Genomic DNA, 20,869 nt, shown 5'->3' with positions numbered 1-20,869 from the left:
TGCTTTTTCTTTATTTTCCCAAACTTTCAGCTGGATATTTCATTCCGTGTAGAATTAGCACGACAAAAAATATGTCGGTAAAGTAGGAATGGGATAAGTGTCACATGACTCACATGGTCCTTAAATTCACTTAAAAGCTTCTATTACCTGGTATCATCAGTGACGAATCTTCTCGTATTGCATTCTATTTTCAGTCCCAGACTTTGAACCACTGGATCAGCTCTCTCTCCCGATAAGATATTAGCTAGTTGCGGTAGAAACAGTAACCCAAGGGTGGCTGTGGTTGAAGCCAAGATCAAAGCAGTGATCGTGACGAAGGCTAGTGTCGCTTGGTCGGACATCAGATTCGCTAAGACCACCACAATACCGGAAGTGATCACCACCGAGTAGACGCTCATCCCAATATATTGCGAGTCGTTCAAAGCCGGGATTTTCACATGTCTAAAAAAAATAATATTTTTTCGAGAAAGATAATAAACAGGAAATTAACCAAATTTAATTATCTTAGCATATCACTGAACTGAATTAAATATCGGTGAAGAAATTTCGACTGAGCTGGGACTCGAACCCAGACTTCTCAGCTGCCGGTCGATTTCAAAGCGATAAGCTGCGCAGCTAAGTGACAGTTGAGAGGCCTGGGCTCTGATTACGAATTTCAATGGCAGAATTGAAAAATTAAAAATTATTTTTATTTACCTTGTTTCCCATGCCATATAAACACCAACAACTAGGAGTAGACCCTTGTAGACATAGAGAGCTCCTAACCACCCATTAGTGTGCTGAGATCGACAGACTTCCACCTAAAAAGGGTAAATTTGCCATCTCATTAAGAGTAATTAACGCCACGTTATTTTAAAGTTATCTGTTATTTTTCGCGGACATCTGTCGACTGCAGAAGGGTTTATTAGAGTTTTTTTGAAGATGAAAGTAATCGTAGAATAATAATTGTTAAAGTTGTAATTTTTCATAAGTTTCTTAATTTCTTACACAATTGTAATTACAAACTCAAACGAAAAGTAGCTTAATCACGAGAAAAATAGGCAGCGCACAAATGTGCAATAATGCATTACATTTTGCATATTTGCGTAACGTACAAACTTTTAAACAGTTTTTCTCTCAATAGATTATTCAGTTACATATTTTTTAGAAAAATATGACTCTACCTGTACACAATTAAATATAATAATAATATGAATTCATTTATTATTTATTTACTAGCAGGCAAGGTACGCGCGCAAAGCGAGGACTTACGCCCCTGTGTTTTTATTTCCTAACAATAAAAGAAAATAATCCTATAATTAATAAATTGTTCAATATTAGGTGCTTACCTTTTTTAAAGAATAATTAATAATTTTGAATCAAAAGAGTCAAATAGTAAAAAAATATATTAAACGATTTTGTAATGAAAACGATTCAAATCAAACTCTCAAAATTGTAAGATAGAGACAAAAGTTAAAAAAATTGGACAATTTCAAAACGTTCAAAATTCAATAATTTCTTTTTCGACTTTTGAAAATTGGAACCTTTGAATTTCAAAAGCAGTGGAATTTCATTATTTCTGATGAAAAACGTACAATTGAAAAAATTTCTATAACTGAATTTTAAAAATTAAATAAATCCAGACTTAATTTTAAACATAAAAAAACATACGTAGTTACCAAGAACTGTGACAGTGAACGTTTCTTGTAATCAAATTATAAATTTAGAATATTCTAGGAATTTAGAGAATTCAGAATATTGAAGGATTTCAGGGAATCCAGAGAAATGAAGAATTGAAAAGAATTTCAGGAATTTACGGAATCGAAGAAAGTGTTAGTTCCATTAATATTAAACACTTAATTTTGAAAAAATAATAAAAATTTTTATTCAAAGTAATTAAATTATTTTAAATTTCTAACTTAGAATGATATAATTTCAAGCGTTTGTTCAAATAATTGTGGACATCTCAAGGTAAAATTAATTATTTAACTAATCTTTGGGTTTAAATATTTTCTCAACTATAAAATGAATTTATTTTCAAATTAAACAATTTATAAAGATTTAATAATAAAACTAAACCTTTTTCAATGTAATACTTTAGCCGCTTCTCCCCTACTTCCCTACTACTTTTCTTTACCAGTTACTACTTTCCTTCTCCTACACAAATTAACTACCCTACTAGCCCTCTCTTCATTTCTCTCACTAATCTCTCTCACTTTCAATAATTTCCCCTACTTCCCCTCACTCCCATATCTTCCGTTCCTAATTTTTTCTCACTTCCTCTACTAACCCTCCCCTCATTTAATCTACTTTCTCATTCCTCATTTCCTCCCACTTCCTCTACCTTCCCTTAATTAACTTCATTTAATTCCCTCCAATCAGTGCCTCCTATTCCCTTTTCCTTATTTATCCCAGTTCCCCTACTCCCCCCACTTATTTTATACTGCTTCATAAACTACTTTACCTCTCACTTTTCCTCCTCCTATCTTCACACTTCGCTTTCACTCCCTTTGAACTTTTACTTTTCTTTACTTCCTCAGCTGACACCCCCCTTTTACTGCTGCCTTTTCACTAATTTTTTTCATCTCCTTTCCTCACCAGACATCACTTCCCCTCTCCTACTCTTCCGTATGGCCCCACCAGCTCTCCCTTAAAATCCCTTACTACCTAACCTCACTTCGAATAATTTCCGCTACTTCCCCTCACTCCCACTTCTTCCTCTCTCTAATTTATTCTCACTTCTTTTACCCCCCCCCCCTTCCATAATTCCTCCGAACGTTTCCTAAATCCTCTCTCCGCATTTTTCATCGCTTCCTCTATTACTTCACCCTTCACTTTCCCGTTTCATTTCCCTTCACTTCTCCTAATACCCCTCTTCACATTTGACCCCCTGAGAAAAAACTATGGCGGACCGATGGCAACCTGACCGAAACTATAAGGGTTTCCGAAAGGGGCTACGAAACCATAAGATTTTTTTAACATAATAGATTTGAGCAATTTTAGTATTCTTATTGAAATTAATTTCAGAAATCAAGAAGGTTAAAGACTTCTTCTTAATTCCAAGTATTTTAAGTAATGAAAAAATGAAAAAGCTATCACTTGAAAATATAAATTAAAGAAAAATAGTAAGTAAAATGTGAAATATATTTATTTCAATAATATTTTTTTGTGTAGCCTCGAAATTTTTCATTAATCTCAAAGAATTTGTTATATTATAAATTTAACCTTCCCTTTCCCCATTTCTCCTCCCCTTTTGAAGCATACTGCACCAGTATCCCCGCCGTAATTTCCCTACCCTAATTTCCCATACTTCCACTTCCCGCATCTCCCCAATCACCCTTTCTCTATTTACCTTTTGGTCACTCATTCTCTTTCCATACTCCCCAATAATTCTCATTGACCTTTCCCTCATTTCCTATATTAGCCCTCCATTTTTCTTCCTCTAATTTCCATTTCTTCCCCTAATTCCCTCTTCTCATTTCCCTTTTCTTCCTTTCCTATAACTTCTCCTCACTACCCTTCCTTAGAAAAATGTACGATGGGCGGATACCTGACCGAATCTATAAGGATTTCTGCCCGTAGCTACGAAATGATAAAACAAGAATAAAAAAAGAGCATTTCTACTAACACTGGTAGATTAGTATTATTATTATTGATTTTATTTTTCGTTCATTCGACCTTAAAAATGATTAAAAATTCGCCTTCTTTAAAAAGTAAATGAAAAACTGAACTCACCTGAGGTTGATAAACTACTCCTCGATCCTGAGGATTAATTTCGAGAGTGAGGTTTCGAAGATGCCGTTGCATTGGATCTAAACTGACCCACAGAGTAACCACAAGTCCATCAATTAAGAGCAAGATGCAAATTAAACTGATGAGTTGAGTGTCCTGAAGCAGCTGCAAGGAATACATTTAAATCAAATTCGATAAAATTAAATCCATAGGATTAATAAATTAATTTAAAAAGATCAGGATAAAATTAGATTTTTACGAAAAATGTACGTAATTTGTAATTATGATATTAAATTCTACGCTTGCTCTATGTATTCATATAAATCAGTTTACCCAAAGGGGAAGTATTTAACATTGTCAGCTTTCTGTGAAACATTCGCCTAGAGTCTCATGTATTAAATTTAATCACATGAAACCATAATCATTTTTAAATAACTCTTATTATACGTGTTATGAAATTAAAACCTTCAAGCAGCGTTCGCTCTTTATTCAAATATCAAATGAAACAGACTTGTTAGCGATTCTGATTTAATTATCTTATTCCTAGTTCCCTCAGGTTTCTGACAGCTTTCAACATTATTTTATTATTCGTTCTTTGTGTTCTTCTTCGTAAAAGATTCTCATTTCTGTTTTTAATTAAGAAAATTTAGAATTACGTTCTCATTGGAGTGACTAGAATTTTAATTTGTGTTGAAAGGTTTTTAGTCACGAATTATAAGTTTTATTTTTGATGAATTTTTATTATTTGCAGCTTAGATGCTTCAATGACAGGGATTTGTGATCCCTATCCCTTTTCCGAATACTCCTCACGGGATTGATGACCCCTACTTTTTAAAAGTATTTTTACAAAGTATTGGCGATAATTTTTCGGCAAACCCTCCTAATTTCCAAGTGCTCTCTCTCACTTTCCCTCTCCAAGTTATTAGTGATAATTTTGTTATAACATCTCCCCATGCCCATGTATGTTTCATTCTAGGTGTTAGTAATAATCTTCTCGAACCCAATTCTTATTTCCAAGAATCTTTCAAATTATCGAAGGTAATTTCCTCACGCTTAACTCTATAATTACCTTCAAACAGGGATTACTGACAATTTGATCACGTCCCCTCCCCATTTCTAAGTACTGACCTTCATAGGTATTGGTGATGATTTGGTTGCAGCACCTCCTCATTTCTAAGCACTCTCCGTTCTAGGAATTAGTGGTAATTTCGTTGAATCATATCCCTATTTTCAAGCACTTTCCTTGCTAGATATTTATAATACTTATTTCACACCCCCTCCCCATTTTCAAGAATCTCTCAAGGGATTGTTTATGATTTCCTTAACCCTTCCCCTCAAATTACTGCCAAACAGGGATTGGTGACAAGGTGGCGTCCACATAGTAGGTGACGATTATCTAAAATTACATTCATATTTTCCATAACAATGGAGGGGGGGGGGGTCATGAAAATTTTACGAATTGTCAGAAGATGGAGATCTAAGTGAAAAATGATAAAAAGAGCGTCACGTAAAATATGGACACTTCCTCCCCGGCGTTGGTGCTAATTTTCCTGCACTCTTGCTTAATCTCCAAGTACTATCCCTCCTAGATATCGGCGATCATTTTGTCAAACTTCCTGCCCTTTTCCAATTATTGCCGAAAGGATTGGTGAAAAATGTGTCAGGCCCCCTCCGCATTTCCAAGTACTCTCTCTTGTTGGTATTCTTGATAATTTTTTTAAACATACTCCCTATTTTTAATTACCTTTCAAGAAATCGATGATATTTCTACCCCCCTCGAATTGCCCTCAAACAAGGATTGGTGATAATCCTTTCACATCTCCTTCTTTTTGCCAAGTACCTTTAAAGAATTGGTAATAAATGTGTCAGAACCCTTCACCATTTCCAAATGCTTTCTCTCGTTGGTATTAGTGATCATTATTTCACAACCTCTCACAATTTTCAACTACCTTTCAAGGATTCGATAAAAATTCTGGTTTCCCCCTCCTAATTACCACCAAACAAGGATTGGTCATAATCTTGTCAGACTCTTTTACAAATAAATTTAACTTTACCGTATTTTAATTATTCTCATCAACTTTGAAACTTTACAATTATATGTACTTATACTACGTTCAGAGCTGTGCAAGTACGCCTCGTTATCAATGATCAAATTTAAAGATGTGAGATTACGTTGGAAAAACGAATTTTCAACAGTTTCTGTACTTTTACCAGCGTCAATAAATTCAACACTCTGAAAGTAGGTCAATTTATCACCTACTCTGAAAGTTACAGATTCACAAGCAGAAACTATACTTCTACAACACCTTGCTATATTGTCAGTCTAAAAGTGATAAAGTTACAAGATTGGTTGTAACTTATAGCATGCAAGTGGTATTTTCCCTATAATCAGAGTAGTAAAATTGCATCAATTTTTTGTTGGTAATTTTACCATTCTGTGTGTCACAATTTTTTACAGTGTACACTTAATTCAAGGTCTAAATATTTTTTTGTAAACGCAATCTTTTGATAAAGGATTCATTTCTTTGGAAGAAAATTGATTTATTTTTTTGTAAATTCGTCTTCTTTGGTCGAATTCAACTGTTTTTATTTATGATTTCAGTTAAAAATTCATTTCTTTAATTAAAAAATCTTTCTTCGTTACAAATTGGTCTTGTTTATTAAAAGTTATTTTTTCAACGTGAAATTTACGTATTCAATGTTGTATAAAAAATATATTTTTTTGAGTTTAGAATTCAATTACGTGATTAAAAATTCATGTATTTTGTTAAACATTTTTTTTTTTTGGGTAGAAAATTAATTATTTTTATGGAAAATTCATCTATTTTTTTAAAATTCATGCACTTTTCTGAGTCTTTTTTGGTAAAAAATTAATCAGTTTGGTTGAAAATTCAACTATACCAGGCTGAAAGTTAAACTACTTTCTTAAAAAATTCATAGAATAACTTTCAACAAGGAATTCAACGACGAACTTTAATTTGACCTTGACGATGACCTTAAGGGTCATTTTAAGGTCAATTTTTTATACCTACCTTTTTGACATCGGAAATCGATAGAGCGAAAAATTTCACGTTCGAACATGTATTAAGGTCATAGGTTTAATTTGACCTTCGAAGGTCACTCTGAGGACATTCGAAATCGATAGAGATTACATCAACAGATTTAATTTGCCTTGTTGAAACGTATAATGGTCATTGATATGAATTTTTTTCAAAAGCTGCTGATCTCAGAGGTGCTCGGACCTTGTTTAAGCTTTAATGGCGCTAGAGTTACCTTCAGGGTCGATTTGAACATATGACCCTAATACATATTTAAACGTAAAATTTCCCGCTCTATCGATTTCCGATGTCAAAAAGGGGGGTTTAAAACAAAAATTTGAACTAGAATTCACCTTTAAAATCATCTTGAAGGTTAAATTAAAGACCCTTTCTAGTCCCTTTCTAACGTCTCATGAGGGGCGGGGATGCATCCCTATGGCTGGTCGCACCGCAAAACATTTTGCAGTATTTCTGGGATTTTTCATATTTATCGTCTTTTTTCTCGAAAACTATTACTCGTAGGGTAGTTTTTTGGGGTTTTGAACTTGAAAATCCAATTTGCTGTTATTTTCACTATCATAATTGTGATCAGCGCGTAAAAAAATATAGGTATATGAAGTTTTTAATTAATCGGACGTAAGCGCTTTTCGGAAGTTAATCCTATTAGTTTAAAAGAAAAAATAAAGTAGTACCTTATTTTTCACGACACCACTTCTACTCCTGGTGAAGATCCGATGAACTCTGTAGGTCTTGGTAAACATAGAACCAAAGGCGAGAGAGAATCCTGCTGATAGGAGGTAGACTCTTGCCTGGAAGTAATAAATTCAAGAATTTCCTTTTTTGGAACGTACGGCTGACTTGAAGCAATTTTGACTTAAAAATTCTTGCTTATCTCTTTTTTTTCTGAATATATTTCGGGGATGCCTACCGCTTTTTTTAAAGAGTAATAAACTCTATTTATTTTTTAACATTTTGTTAGAGATTTTAAAGAAAATCTTAAGCAGGATGTTTACTCAAATCCTTGTCTATTAAAATATTTCGAATTCTTTTAAACAATCAATACAGTTTCGCGAGTTGTATTTGAACAATAATTTAAATACATATATGTTTATTTTATCTTTTAACAGTTTAAATTTGGTGTGTATTTAGATAAAATTAATGTATGTGCTCTATTAAATTCAAATAAAACTGCTTCGAAATTCTAAGTTTTGAAGTAAAAATATTGCACTTTAAACAATATAAATTAATTTTAGCCAAATAGATGAATTTTTAACCAAAAAGATGATTTTTCAAGAAATTACGTGAGTTCACAACCAAGTAGCTGAATTTTTAATTAAAAAATATAAATTTTCAACAAAATACTTGAATCTTGAACCATAAAATATCAGTTTTGAATAAATATGAGAATAGTTGAATTTTCAGATAAAGAGAATAATGTTCCAGAAAAAAATAACTAATTTTTAACTAATGTGGTAAGTTTTTAACTGAAATGGTAAATCTTGATCTGCACTATATTAATTTTCTACCAAAAACATGAATTTTCTACAAAAAAATATGAATCTTCAGCCAACAAAATGAATTATTAACTTAATAAGATAAATTAATATACATTTTCTATTAAAAATAATGTCAACCAAGAAGAAGAAAAACGCTTTTAAAAAAGTAGTTAGATTTTTAAAAAAAGTGATCAATTTTCAACTAAAATGATGAATCTATAACTTGAATAGTAAAATTTTGAACCAAAATGATGATTTTTTAACTATAATGGCGAATGTTTAAATAGGATAATTGAATTGCCAACCAAGAAGATTAATTTGTTCTAAAAAATACGAACTTCCAATTAAAAGAAGATAAATTTTCTACAAAAAATTGAATAGTTGAATTTTGGTTTAAAACAATTTGTGCTCAACCTGAATGATACATTTTTAACCAAAATAATGGAATTTTTAATTGGAATAGTTACATTTTCAGTAAAAATAAATAGTTTTGAACAAATGAAAATATAAATACAATATGCAGGTACTTTCTTGAATTCAATGTAAACCGCTTCGAAATTCTAACATTTCAAGTGAAGATATTGAATTTCCAACAATATAGGTGAATTTTTATTCCAATAGTTGAATTCTCAACTAAAGAAATGAATTTTCTAACAAAAAAAGACGAGTTTTCAACAAACTGCATGAATTCTCAACGAAATTGTTAGTCTTGAGCCAAAAAGGATCAGTTTTTAACCAAAATTGAAATATTTAAATTTTAAGTTCAAAAATGAAGTTTTAGTAAAAAAACATATATTTTTTAACCAAAATCATGCATTTTTCATTAAAATAATGTATCTAAAACTGAGCTAAATGAAGTTTCAACTAAAAAGATTAATTTGTAATAAAAAAATGTAACTTACAAAAAACAAAATGAATTTTCAACTAAAAATATGAATATTTAACTGAAATACTTGAATTCTAAACTAAAAAGACGAATTTTCAAACAATATAATTAATTTTTTAAAAATAATTATTTTCTAACGAAAAAGACTAAAATTTAAGCAAATTGTTGCATTTGTAACTGAAAAAATCGATTTCCAACTAAAATGATGAATCTCTAACTGGAATATTTAATTTTAAATCCAAAAACATGAATATTAAAAAAATATAACCCTTTTATTAGAACAATTGAAGGGAAATTGAACCAAAAATTTAATGGTTGAAATTTTAAGTAAAAAAAATAATGTTTCACCAAAGAGATGAATATACAATTAAAATGATGAATCCTTAACAAAGAACAAAAATTTGTAACAAAAGAGTTTGAACTTTGAACTAAGTAATTTAATTTTTATTAAAAAACGATGAATTCTGAAAAAAGGTTTTGGAGTCAAGAGAAAAAAAATTGCAAAGAAACTGATAAAATTTAAAGCAAAAGATGTGTTTTCAACTAACAAGATTTATTTTATACGAAAAAGATTGAATTTTTTTAAAACTACTAAATTTTTTACAAATATTTGTATTTTCAACTAAAAACGATAAATTCTCAACCAAAAATAGAATAGTTCAATTTTCAGTTGAAAAAATTTATTTAAAAAAAAAGAAATTTCAAGAAAATAGTAAAATAAGCTACTTAAGTTACTTTTACAAGTAAAAATTAATTTCTGTTCATTTTTATAATTGAAACTGAAAAAATTAAGCTTGCTCTTGACAAAATTTCCTGACATTTTCAGGTTTTCCAGGTAGGGTAGACACCCTGCTTGTATAATTTGAGAAGGTTGTCTATGTTTTATAGAAGTTTCTTTATTATTGCGAAAAAATTAAAGTAAATAGAACAATATTGAAACAACATTTTTTGCATTTACATATAATTATTTTAAAAGAGCAAATTATTTTTCTCGTTAAAAAATATAACTATATTTATTACATAAATTCATGGTTGAAAATGTATCTTTCTATATTAAAAATAAGGTATTTTTATTGAAAATTTATCTTTTTCGTCGAATATTGAACTTCTCGTGTCGAAAATTCAGCGGTCCTCTAAAAATTGTGTTTTGACTGCTCTACAAATAAACTATTTGGATCAATTATTTTGTTTAAATCCTTTGGCATTTATTAAATCTTTTGAAATCCTTTGGAATCCCTCAAATTGTTTAGAAACGGCGAAAATACATTTAAAAAAAGTAAGTATCTCTTAAATATAAATTCAATTAAACTTATTCATCAAATTTCTCTAACAAAAACGTTTTAATGGACTATAAGTGGTATAAAAAAATCTTTGCTTTGTAGTCTCTCTACAAAGCAATTTACAACAACGGGAGATGGTTTTTTGCAGTTTTCTTCTCCCCGGGTCAAACGCCCAGGAAAATTCGAGGTAGAGCGTTTGCCTGCACTCGTTCGAGCTATCCTGGTGGAGTGATTTAAAAAAATCTATGAGGATACTTACTGTACAGACTACGGGGAAATAACCATCACTGTCCGGTAAAGTCGCGTGATCAAGACCAAGTAGAACTACTGCTCCGTAAACCAAGCTGCATCCTACTGCCGCCATATTGTTCAATCTAGGACTTGAGAGCTTTATACTCCTGTTGAAACAGAAGATAAGACCCCATATTGATTCCAAGTGGATTTAATGAAATTCTCTTATAAGAGACTTTCAACTTTCTTCGATAAGAGTAGAGTTTATCGTTCGCTATTTCGTGTCTGCTTCTAAATGCTTAAAGCACGATATATTACAAGATAGAGATCAAAATAGTGAGAACATTTACTGTTGGAGACATTAATTTTGTCTCAAGAAACCTTATTTACATTTAGATAGATTCATGATGCTTCTATATTCTTAAAACACGATGTATTATATTATCAGTATATTAGGGAAATTCATTTTTAGAGACATGTATTTTTTTAGTTCATTTACTAAATTGACTTTATAAAATTTTGTATCAAGAAGTTTTATCACAATTTTCCCTAGCGTATCGTGTAAACGGATTGATTTTACAATTAAGTGACCGTAAAGTGACCATAGTTACTGTTCCATTCATTGGGTCCGCTAGGGCATATTTTCATTCTTTTTCACATTGTGAGTCAGGTTGCCGCAAGCAGCTTTCAATTTGTAATTTGGTTAGACATAAATAAATACAGATAAGAAAATGTAAATATAAAAAAAGATACTAAGACTGTTGAATTCTATGGAGAATTTTGAATAAATGATAAAAAGGATAAAAAATTGTCCTAGCGGACCGAGTGAGCGGAACGGTCAATATGTAGCCACTTTACGGTCACGCAATTCCGCAACCAATCCATTCATTTTGTTTTTGCTTCTACAGTCTTAAAGCACGATATATGAAAATATCAAAATAGTGGGGAAATTTATATTTAGAGAGATTACAAATAAATTTCAAGGAACCTTAATTTAAATTTCGATGGACTCATGAGTACTTTAATATATGTTTTTCCTCCATCCTCTTCTACTTTCGTTACTAAATTGACTTCCTAAAACTTTTAATCAAAAAGTTTAATTTAAATTTTCCCTAGAGTATCGCGTGAATGAAATGATTATGCAATTGCGTGTGGTAAAGTGACTGTGAAGTACCTGTTCCATTCTCTGGGTCCGCTAGGGAATATTTTCATCCTTTTTCACATTTATCGAAAATTTCGCATATAACTTAGCTTAACTTAAGTGGAGTTCTATATAAAATTGTGCACGGATGTTGAAAAGCATGGAAATATGCCCTAGCGTGCACCGTGAATGGATTGCGGGACCGTAAAGTGACCATAGTAACTGCTCCATTAACTGGGTCTGCTAGGGCATATTTTCATCCGTTTTCACACACATGCATAAATACAAATAAATTAATATAAATGCTTAAAATAATCAAAAAAGTTTGAAGTTCTATGTAAAATTGTGTATAAATGTAAAAAAGGATGAAAATATGTCCTAGCGTACCACGTGATCGGATTGCGTGAACGTAAAGTGGCCATAGTAACTGTTCCATTCACTGAGTCTGTTAGGGCATATTTTCATCCTTTTTGGCTTTGTGCGCCAGGCTGCCACACACCACTTTTATTTTATAATTTGCTAAAACACGAATAAATACAGATAAATGAATATAAATATATAAAAAGACAAGAAGAGTTTTGAGTTTTATGTGAGATTGTGAATAAATAAAAAAAGGGTGAAATAACCCCTATCGTGCTCAGTGTCACTTTACTGTCACACAATTGCATAACTGTTACGCTCTCAAAGTCCGCTAGGGTTATTTTCATTTTAAAAAGAATTTTTAATTTTTGTTAACTATTTAATATTCAATATTGTAAGCACTAAAAAATGGTAAAAATGTTAAAAATCGTAAATAATTGTAAAAATTACAAATAACTGTAAAAACTGTAAACAATTTCGAAAATTGTAAACCATTTTTGAAAGTTTTCAGCAATGATAAAAATTTTAATAATCTTAAAAATGGGTCAGTTTTGAAAATGGATAATAGCAGCATATTATTAATTTTCGACACTGATCGATTTTTAAGATATTTATAACAATTAAAAATTCGCCAAATTCTGTAGTTTCGAATGTTTATACTATAGAATCACGAAATTGTTTACAAATTTCTTAAATATATCTTTTTTTTAATTTTCTTGAAGGTCTAAGTCTAAATCTTTGATATTCTAAATTTCTACAAGTTTGAAGATTTACAACGAAAAATTCTTCAGGAATTATTCAAAATTCTTGAATTTTAAAGATATATAAATAAAAATTATTAAATTGTCATAATTTTCAAGATTTAAAGTTAAGCCTTTTTCCTTATAAATCTTTCCAATTGAAGAAATTTCGAATGTAAATTTCAATTTAAACAATTTGCGAGTTAAAATTCTTAAACTTTGAAGATTTACAATTAAAAACTCTTTAAATTCAAAGATAAGTATAAAAAGTTTAAAAAGTTTAATGATGTTAAAAATTAAAATTAAAATTTTCAATTCTAAATCTTCAAAATTAAAGCACTGTCGAATTTGAACGTACGAAAATTAAAGCATTTATAATTATAAAACTTGAACTTCAATATTTTTAAGTTCTAAATAGTATAAATTAAAAGCTTTTTAATTTTAATGATTTTAAATTTAAAGTTCTACCATTTTGAATAGTTAACATTAAAAACTATTTAATGTTAAATATGTATAAATAAAAAATTTTAAATTTGAATAATTTTAAAGATTCAAAGCCAAGTTTTCAATTCTAAATCTTCCAAATCTCTTCAGTTTTAAAAGATTTAGAATTTAAAGTTTTGCAATTTTAGAGAGTTAAGGTTGTAAATTCTTGAATTTAAAAATAAAGAATTAAAAATTATTTAAGTGTTATGACTTATATTTTAAACACTTGTAATGTTGTAAATTTGTTGTAATAGTTTAATTTATAGGTTTAGCAATGGGAAATTATTGAATTTGAACAATTTATAACTAAAATTGATTAAATTTTGAAAAAATACAATGAAAAAATATTTAATTTGGAGGATATATAATTTAAAAGTTAAATTTTCAATTTTAAATCTTTCAGGCTGAACAATTTTTGAACGTAAATCATAAGAACTACAGTTTTTTAGGGTTTTTTAGCCTTTGACCGAAACCTTATAGTTTCGTTTGGAAGTCCGTCCCTCCATCCATCTGTCAAAAATAGGTTAATTTTGGAAAATGAATCGAGGGGAAGCAAAATTTGTGAGGTGACATAAAGGGAGGAGAATTAGGGGAAATAATTGGAGGACAATTAGGGGAAGTCAGGGGAAATAAGAGCTCGGGGATAGAGAAAAAAAGGATAGAAGAGGAAGTAGGGGAAGTGAGAAGAAGCGAGGGGAGGGAAAATAGGAGGAGGAAGTCGAAATGATAGGAGAAGAATTACGGAAAACGATGTGCAAGAAAGTAGAAGAAAAAGGGAAATGGGTCGAGGAGAATCAAGGTTAATGATAAGAGGAAAAGTGGGTGAAGTAAGTGAAAGTGAGAGTAGCGAAAATTGGGTAAGTGAGGAGGAATAATAGAAAGGGAAATAAGGGAAACCTGTGAAGAGGAAGAAAGAGAAAAGAAGGAAAATTAAGTGGAAGTAGGGGAAGTTATAAGAAGTAAGAAGAAGTAAGGAAAGAGGAATTAGGGGATCTTAGCAAAAGTGAAATAAAATAAGGGAGATTAAGTAAAGAAAATGAGGGGGATGAGAAAAGAAGAAGGAAAAAATGCCAGGGGAAGAAGCAGGAGATTGTGAAGGGAAATAAGAGGAAGGTAAAAAGGCATTGTCAGTGAAAATGAGTCGTCGGGAATTCAGTGAACTTAATGGGAGAAGAAGTAGGGGAAGCGAAAAGAAGTGCGAGGAGGGAAAATAGTGTGAGTGATGGGGAATGATAGAATAGGAAATAGGAGAAATGAGGGAACAGATAGTACAAAAAGCGAAGTGAAATGAGGCGTGGGAAAGTAGGGGAATTTATGAGAAATAAGGAGAGGGGAATTAGGGGAAAATGGGGAAAGTGAGGTAAAATAAGGGGAAAAAGTGGAAAAATGAGGGCGATGAGCGGAAGGTACGTACAAAATGTATGGAGAATAAAGGAGGTGATAGTTAGGGAAATAAGGGAAGGAAAGAAGGACAATTTGGGGGAAATTGAGACGAGGTGAATTGAGAGAACATGCTGAGCGGAAAAATAAGAGAAGAGAAAGAAAATGTGAAGAGGTAAATAGGACGATGAAATAAGGGGAAGAGAAGTAGATAAAATAAAGGGGATGAGGAAAGGGTATGTAGAGAATATAAAGGAAATATAGGAGGTGATCGTGAGGGGAAATAAAGTACGGGGAAGGAGGTGATGTGAGGGAAAATAAGGGGAGGGGAAGAAGGTTCAGTACGCTAAATTGGGGAGGGGTGGTAAGTGGCAGGGAAGGGTAAAATTGGAAGGGAAAGTGTAGTGTTAGCTGGAATAACGAGGAGAAAGCGAAGTAGAGAAAAAATCGCTTATTATATATAATAATAATGATTAAAAAATGTAAAATGTGATACTTACTTATGTCTTCGAAAGTGGAGATTAAATGCCAAAAAAGCAAGGGCGAGAGTAACTCCCACACTTGAGAGACAGGTGACGACGAGAAAGGCTGCTGGAGCCACAGTTACAACCCTCAAGCTAATGAAATTATTCTTTATGAATTCTCGAGAAAAAGTATTCAGACAAAATTAGCTTATTGTACTAAAAATTCATAGAAAAATAAATAAAAACAGAGAATAATGTTTCAACGAGGGGAAAAAAATCTTAAAAATGCGGTTCAGCAGAGGTGGATTATGCCGGATTATATCGGATCCCCTATATATACCGAATTACTCTGGATTACCTAAACTGAATGCGGAATGCATAGGATTACTTGGGATTACATCAAAGCTAAGACGATTTTTTAACCAAAAAGGATTGCTTATTATCAAAACTGTTGAATCATCAACCAAAAAGACGAATTTACAAATTGTATTAACTTTTAACCAAATAGATCAATTTCTTTAAAAAGAATAATTTCTGTTAAAATTACACGAATTTGTATTAAAATACGTCAATTTTTAACTGACTAATTGAATTTTTAAGAAAGAACATCAGCTTCATACCAAAAAACACAAATTTTTAATGAATTACATCTATTTTCAACCAAATACTTCAATGATCAACAACATTGATTTTAACAAAATAGTCAAATATTTACCCAAAAACATCAGTTTTATGGCGGAAATCTTAATTTTTCACCAAAAAGACGAAATTTCAATAAAATACAAATAAAAAAATAATTTTCAACCAATTCTTGTGAAGAATATTCCACCCGAAAACTGAATTTCAAATCAAGTACTTTAACTTTTAACAAACTAGTTGATTTTTCAACTAAAAAAGATCATTTTTGACCAAAAATGGAATAGCTAAATTATTAGTTAAGAAATTAAATTAAAATTGTGTTTTTTTTTAAATACTGGAATCAGTATAGATTACATCAGATTACACTGGCTTACAAAATGGATTAGTGGAAAATTTAATTATTTTCTTGAAAATTCGCTTTTTTTTAAATAATATATTTTTTAAATATACATGAAGAATAATCCATGTATTTTGTGGAAATTTCATTTTTTGGTGGAAAATTAATATTCATGATGGAAAATTAATCTTTTGATTGATTCCACTATTCGGTTAAAGATTAATACACTTTTTTGAAAATGAAGTCGAAGATTCAACAATTTTGTCGATTTTTTATTCTTGAAAATAAATTTTTTACATGGAAAATTCAACTATTCCATTTTTAATTGTAAATTTATCTTTTTTAGCTGAATATTCATCTAATTGGTTGATTATAATTTTTGTTTTGTTTAAAAGTTATTTCTTAAACTTAAATTTAAAGCATTCAATTTTTAATTTAAAAATCTTGTTTAGTTGAAAATCCGACTTTTTTGTGAGAATTCACGAATTTTAAATTAATATTCTTGGTTAAAAATGTAACTTCCTAATTGAAAGCTAAACTATGTAGTTTAAATAGTTCAACGTTTAAAAGTTTAACTAGTTTAACTAGTTTAAAAATTAACTTTTTTGGCTAAAGATGCATAATTTTAATTAAAAATTACCCCATGTGCTATCAGCGAATAGTTTTAAGATTGAAAGTGCTAGGTTAAAAAACTCTTATTTATGTTCCATTTTAATCTTTTCATTGATTTGTAACTATTTTGGTGCATTTAAATAAAAATAAATCGATTTGAATGTTGAAAAATATGACGTTTGATTTCAACAAAAAATCGTGGTTTCATTTTGCAAAATAAATACCTTTTTTGGAAACATTAATATCATGGTAATTTTTTTTCTTAAAGCATAGTATTTCAAGCATGTTCACACACATTTTCAGCTGAAAATATTAAAATTTACGCGACCTTTGATTTTTTAAGTGAAAAACGGACTTTTTCCGTTTTTTTTCATTTTTTTACTATTTTAATTTGAATAAATAACTATAAACCCGATTTGACTTTGAAAAAAATATCATAAACTACATTAGATAATTTTTTTGTTGCGAAAATATTAGATACTGACTGCGCAAAAATCATTTTCTCGCGTTGAGGTATTAATTACCCAGTGTGCCAGTTACGCATGTTGGTACTAACAGTGCCAGTCAAGGGTAACATTGAAAATTTAACTATTGGTATCTTTTTTCATTAAAAAGTCAACTGTTTTGTTCGAAATTCGTAAATTCAGTTGGGGATTTAACAATTTTTCTTAAAAGCAATCCTTTTATGATAGAAAACGAAGAATATTACTTTTCGTCCGAAAAAGATGATCTTTCAACAAAATGCATGAATATTCAACTAAAAAAATGAGTTTTGATAAAAACATGGAATATATAAATTTTCAGTTAAGAAAATTGATTTAAAAAAACAAAAACATTTCAACTAAATATTTTTAAACTATTTGAATTAACTATGAAAATTAAACTGGCTTAAAATTGGATTAGTAATGGCATACTCTAAATGAGTACAATTAATCCGGATTACGAGTAGATTAATCCGTGTCAACGAATTACATTGGAGTTTAGGATTACCCTGGATTACCAGTTCGGATAATTGAGTGGTCCAGCGGATTACACGACTTGTTTCCTTCTCGTGTTTTTTCATTAATCTTTTCAAATAAATTTTTATTGAAGTTTCAATAAATAAATAATAAATTTTTAATAATATTAATTAAGAAAGTACATCATCCAAAGACTTTTATCTAATGTATTAATTTATAAAGCTCTCTAATAAAAACTTGCGAAATTACCTACTAGGTTTGACAAATAGAAGCGTAAAAGACATTTCTAGCTAATAATTCATGTATAAAGAACAAAACATTGTGAATGAAAGGTAAGAGACATTGACTAGATAGTTATTTCATGAAGACCAATTTTTAGTCCCTTTTTCCATATTTTTTTTCTCTAAAACACCTCTTTTTTAGATAAATGGAAATAAAAAATAGAGTATTGAAATTCTGTATTATTGAATAGAAAAATCAAGAATTGCTTGATTAAAATTGTAAGATATAGTTACGACGAAAATACTATACCGGAAAACTCTCCTGGATGCAGGCGGATGTCCGCCTGGCCATCGTGTGATTGCACACCCCGGGCAGTTCATTATTAGTTGACCGTTGTCAGGTGTAAATATGGCTATCCTTCGTTGGTCGTGACCTGAAATTGAAAAATTTAATTACTTTTTTAATTAATCGAATCCAAAATATTAAGAGAAATTGCATGTGGTATTTTTAATTTCGTAAATGTAAAAGAGACTCGTGGGATTCATTTCAGCCTAGAGGAAAATATATTTTGTTCAATTAATACCGTTTTTCGGGTTTTTTCATATCTAAAATCCCTCACCCACAAGAGATTCTCAGAAATTGAACACTTTAGCTGAAACACTTTCTCCAACACCCAATTACCCGAATGTTCATAAATAGCCTTTAAGCAATGCCTGGCGTTCTCCATCCAGTGGATTTTTCAGCTTTTCAAATACTTTACCATCTGAAGCCGGATTTTAATTAATTAATTAATTTATTTATTTAATAAACTTGTTAGCATAGCTGGCTACCGAGAGACGAGTTTAGATGGACACATTCGACAGCGTCGAAGTTCTCAACACTCAACCTTGGCATTAAACCTCTTGGTCGGCAGTAGTTAAGTGCAGTAATAACAGGACCAATCGAGAATCATGAACGGCCACCCATCCGAGAGTTAACCCCGCCCGTCTGTGTTTATCATTCGAGAACTCGACGAGTCGAGAATCACCACCTAGCTATTGTCGTCGGTTAAATAGACTAATGTGAGACAACCACAAAAAATGTATCATTAAACAAATCTTAACGTTTTTTGGATTATTATTCAATAAGAAAAATATGGTCGAATACTGTAAATCTTAAGAGGGCATCAGTGCTGCTATCGAAATGTTGGAGTGATTTATAGCATTTCTATTAAATAAACCTTACTGAGTTTAAAGAAAAATTTATTTTTTTAATCTGATTACTTTGAACTAGAATGTATTTTTAGGCTGCATCATGAATCAAGGATCATGAAAAACTTGGAAATTATGAAAAATTCAGCGATTTTGAAAAAAATGGCAAAAGTCAGGGAATTTCGGATCAAGAATGATGACTACTGTGACAAGATCACTTTAACATTTTTAACAGAGTTCAATAAATTAATGTAATTGTAAAAGATTGTTAGGATATTTGGCTGTTTTTTAATTTCGAAGGAATTTTCTATAGCTGAATAATTGTTTAAGGAATTTTAAAATGATTCTAAATATTTCAGAGTATTAAAAAAAATTCTAAGGATTGTTTAAAGGCTTTAAAAATTTGAAGGATTTTCAAAATATTTAAGGGTATTTTAAAAATTCCAAGCAATTTTTAAAAGTTTGAAAAACTTTTCTGGTATTTTAGAATATTTTGAAGAATTTGAAATATTTTAGAGTATTTCAAAGGATTACAAAGCATATTTAACAAATTATAAAAATTTCATAATTTATTATCATTTATGTATTTATTATATTATGAAGTTAATGATTTTAAGGGATCTGGAAAAAATTGCATGCGGCTTAAAATAATTTCCTAGAAATACGGAAGATATTCAATGATCTGACAGGATATATAATGTATAAGATATTTTAAAAAATTCGAAAAGATTTCAAAATATTTTTTTTAATCCTTTCAAATTCATGTTAAATTTGCCGAGAATTCTTATTAACTTATCATTTATTCTTTTAAATTATTAGTTTTTTTTTTGCATTTCCTTGAATTCTTTGAAAATATTTCAAAAATACTGAATTTAATTATTGGAATGACCTATAAGGTTTTAAGATATTAAAAAAAATTCCAAGAGATTTTATAATTTGAAAATTCTTTCAAATTTATTTGTAATTCACCTTGAATTCTTGTTAGTACATCTTTAATTCTTTAAAATTATATGGAATTCTTTTAATTTTCTTAAATTCTTCTAACCTATCTGCAAAGTTACTAAATTCACTGATTTTTCTTCATTTTTAATTCACTAAATTTGTTTGGAAATCACTTTGAATGTATACCGATTTCATCGAGTTTATCTTATTTTCCTAAAATCCATCTAAATTAATCTCAATTTTACTGAAATCACTGGCATATGTTGAATTTTTTTCATTTCATTTGAATTCTTTTTAAATTAAAAAGAACGTTAGTCACATTATAAATTTAAATTAGTCACTGTTGATCACTTTTGAGATTAAAAAAGGCAATTGTTTCACTTTGAATGAACTAAATAAACCAAAAACTTCTAAATTAAATTTTTTTGAATTTTTATTTGTAAATGATAGTGAACAGCGGAAATGGTTTCTTAAAAAATCAGTGGAAACTCGGGAAATTTTTCGGTCACTCTGATTTTCATCTAAAGGAACTTAACGAAGTCGTGGCAAAAGGGATCTTTAAATACGTTAATATTTTTTGCAGAAAAAAACCTCTCAGCATTTTATCGCCTGCTTTTAAAGCTCTCTGCGATGTAAATAAGATCCTGAATTTTCGATGACTAGAATAAAAATTTGCTTTAAAAGGATTCGATAAATTGAGAGGATTTGTGGGATCCGTTACGAGAAGGAGTACATCCTCTATTAGTCTTTTTTCT

At 30.0% G+C, this 20,869-nt stretch overlaps 1 protein-coding gene across 1 annotated transcript in view; it reads right to left on the bottom strand.

The window, feature by feature from the left end:
* LOC117178534 (gamma-aminobutyric acid type B receptor subunit 2) overlaps positions 1–20,869 on the bottom strand; it is a 297,426-nt gene that overhangs the window by 32,396 nt on the left and 244,161 nt on the right. Inside the window, exons 10-16 of the mRNA XM_033369962.1 lie at positions 18,292–18,415; positions 15,250–15,366; positions 10,671–10,809; positions 7,442–7,558; positions 3,715–3,876; positions 697–800; positions 148–441 (exon numbers count right to left, since the gene is read on the bottom strand). Coding sequence (XP_033225853.1) covers positions 148–441; positions 697–800; positions 3,715–3,876; positions 7,442–7,558; positions 10,671–10,809; positions 15,250–15,366; positions 18,292–18,415 — 1,057 coding nt within the window. The remainder of the gene's footprint in view (positions 1–147; positions 442–696; positions 801–3,714; positions 3,877–7,441; positions 7,559–10,670; positions 10,810–15,249; positions 15,367–18,291; positions 18,416–20,869) is intronic.

The sequence above is a fragment of the Belonocnema kinseyi genome, chromosome 8, assembly GCF_010883055.1.
Source record: "Belonocnema kinseyi isolate 2016_QV_RU_SX_M_011 chromosome 8, B_treatae_v1, whole genome shotgun sequence".
Lineage (NCBI taxonomy): Eukaryota > Metazoa > Arthropoda > Insecta > Hymenoptera > Cynipidae > Belonocnema > Belonocnema kinseyi.
This window is presented reverse-complemented; position numbering and strand designations above follow the sequence as displayed.